The 2549-nt window shown below is 40.9% G+C and overlaps 1 protein-coding gene across 1 annotated transcript; it reads right to left on the reverse strand.

The window, feature by feature from the left end:
• Positions 1-505: 505 nt before the first annotated feature.
• On the reverse strand, positions 506-1591 carry LOC120901149 (fibrinogen-like protein A). The gene has a single exon (XM_040308859.1). The coding sequence runs from the start codon at positions 1589-1591 to the stop codon at positions 506-508; it is 1086 nt and encodes a 361-aa protein (XP_040164793.1).
• Between the last annotated feature and the right edge of the window lie 958 nt (positions 1592-2549).

The following is a 2549-nucleotide window of genomic DNA, read 5'->3' on the forward strand; positions in this document are numbered from 1 at the left end:
TAGTAAATGCTAATGATATAAGTGTTATTTATTTTTGCAAACTCTGTCTTCTGGGCCGGTCCGTCCAAAACATGCCCCGTATAGAAAGTGTCCTCTCACTATCCTGATATGGGTTATCACTGATAACCAAGCCCATTAGTGGTACAGGCAGGCCATGACCGGCAACAGTTGTTGAGCCTAAGAAAAATCTTCCGAACATTCGAAGCGTAAAAAAAACTAACACTAAAATAAATTTACACTGAAACTAGTTTTATACAAGGTTCAAATACGGAAAACAAATCGTCAAGAATTTGAGCAGCTGCGTTGCTTTAGACACGATGCCCACCAGCACTCAGCTAGGTTTGAGTAGTGGTAGATTAAGTTAACATAGACAACACATTAAATTTAAATTTTTGCACTTATTTTTGCATTTATTTCATTTTTATGAAACCTAGCCTCGTACACTCTGTGACCTCGAAATGGACGCGTGCTTTACATATTGACATAACAATAGTGCACTTGCGCGTTAAACTTCGCGAATCATCATTCGCGAGTATGCTAAACCTTCAAATGAGTTTTTGTAGTAGAACCATGTTATAGCTTTGAGGGAATTACCATTTTTGTAGCGTCCATTAAGATTGGATGTGGATAAATGGTTATACCACCACGCTCCCTCATATTCGGAAGTAGTTCTTCCATTAGGTTCCCGATCGTTTGTTATAAACTTCATTCCCTTATGAAATTTTAATGAATCTCCTGCCGTGCCTGCGTACAAACCCAACATTTTCAGCGAATATTGCTCCACCTCACTGCCAATCTTGAACACACTGTATCGTGCGTACTTGTACTTGCCAGAGAAATCTTTCAGCTCCACCAACAACTCATGGATTTGTGCCGCGGTAATGCGATGTAAACGCTCCAGCCCGAGCCAAAACTCTCCATCGACACTGCCAAAACCATTCCGATATGCTGCCCAGTCGCGGTAAAAATCCACCGATCCGTTAAAGCGATACTGGAACACAAGCCATCCTCCACCGAAACTAGTTTGTTCGCAGTAGCCCAGAAATGGTTCGTCGTGTTCGGTAGGTTTTATCCAGTACTTGCCCGTACGCTTCGATGGTTCCTCTTTGCACGATCGAACTAAGACTGCCCGAGAGACTGCCAGGCCAGAACTGTCCTTGAGCTGATCTTCCCGCGACACGTGAATCACCTGTGGCATATAACATTCGTGATGGTTGCCTTTCTGCTCCGTGATCGTTTGATTCCACTGATGCTTTTGCGGTGGAGTGGTGCAATTGTTACTTATCGACCTTAGCTGATTGATGGCTCCAGTAAGATCGACTAGATTGTTACTCATCCGCTTCATGGTTGCTAGTATCCCTTCCGATATCGCTTCTTGATATGCCAACCTTCGATCGATGATCACACGATCTTCCTTTACCGAATAATCCATCACCGTAAGCTTGTGCTGCAAGTAGTCCAGTTTGGCTGTTAAGGTTTTATATTCAAGCCCTTCCAGGATTGAATCAGTGACGTTTCGTTCGTCACCGTGAGCTTTCGTTATGGTAAGTAATAGAAACGCTAAGAACAACCGTACTTTTAACACACTCATGATGATACAATGCTGAACAGTGTATTTGCCACTCCGTTTTATAATAAGGGAAATAATAAAATAAGGGACGTACAAAGGGGCTATTTTTGGCGTACAAACCCGTTTCATATCACTTCTTATGAATAACATACTTTGCCAGTGATAAAATATACCCCTTCCTCAGGGAAAAATCCCCTTCTAGAATTAGATTGCGATTCTAACTCATCCGGTTAATCATCGGAGAGACACGGGATTCCCCTCCAAAAATTGTGAGACTATCCTAAAACCACAACCCAGTCGACACTCAAGTTGTCGCTTGTGAGGTCACATGGTATCTTCCGGTAAGCAGTACGACTCTTTCTTGGGCAGACTTCCTTCTTTATTTCTTACAGCATCCGGCAACTCCGTATCAACAATATCTTCTCCACATAACATTCTTTTACTTCTGCCGGCACTTGTTGCGTCCTATATGAACAAAACGTTTAGGGGAAAGCGGGGCAAAAGGGTCACCTCAAGCTCTTTTCAGCTCTTAGCTATTTTCTGCAGTATGTTTTGACAGGAGCAAAATAATGAGGCTATGGTATAAGCAAAGGTGGCTACAATATGTTTGTTTTACTTACATAAAACAATGCTTTATGTGTACTCTATCGAATAGAAAAATAACAGACAACACATGAACTATCAAAATATTCCAGCATTTTACTAAACTATTTAGTAAAAGACGTTAATACGAAACATAAATCTCTAGCCTTACAATTTTACCTGGATGCAATTAATGCTTAAACCATAGCCTAAAGTCCAATATTGTGGTCCATTTTGTACCTTTGTTTTGATATATTTTGACCTTTGACATCATATACAAGACCATTTTGCCCCATAGCAAGATTAACCCGCACAATACATTTTCGTGACTATAGATTTCATTTTCTATATTTAGGGTAAATGTACCTATAGTGGTGGTAGTACCAATAGTGGTGGT

The sequence above is a fragment of the Anopheles arabiensis genome, chromosome 3 (genome assembly GCF_016920715.1).
Source record: "Anopheles arabiensis isolate DONGOLA chromosome 3, AaraD3, whole genome shotgun sequence".
Lineage (NCBI taxonomy): Eukaryota > Metazoa > Arthropoda > Insecta > Diptera > Culicidae > Anopheles > Anopheles arabiensis.

Coding starts and splice junctions, on each gene's coding strand:
- LOC120901149 (XM_040308859.1), bottom strand. CDS start 1,591: ATGAGTGTGTTAAAAGTACGGTTGTTCTTAGCGTTTCTATTACTTACC.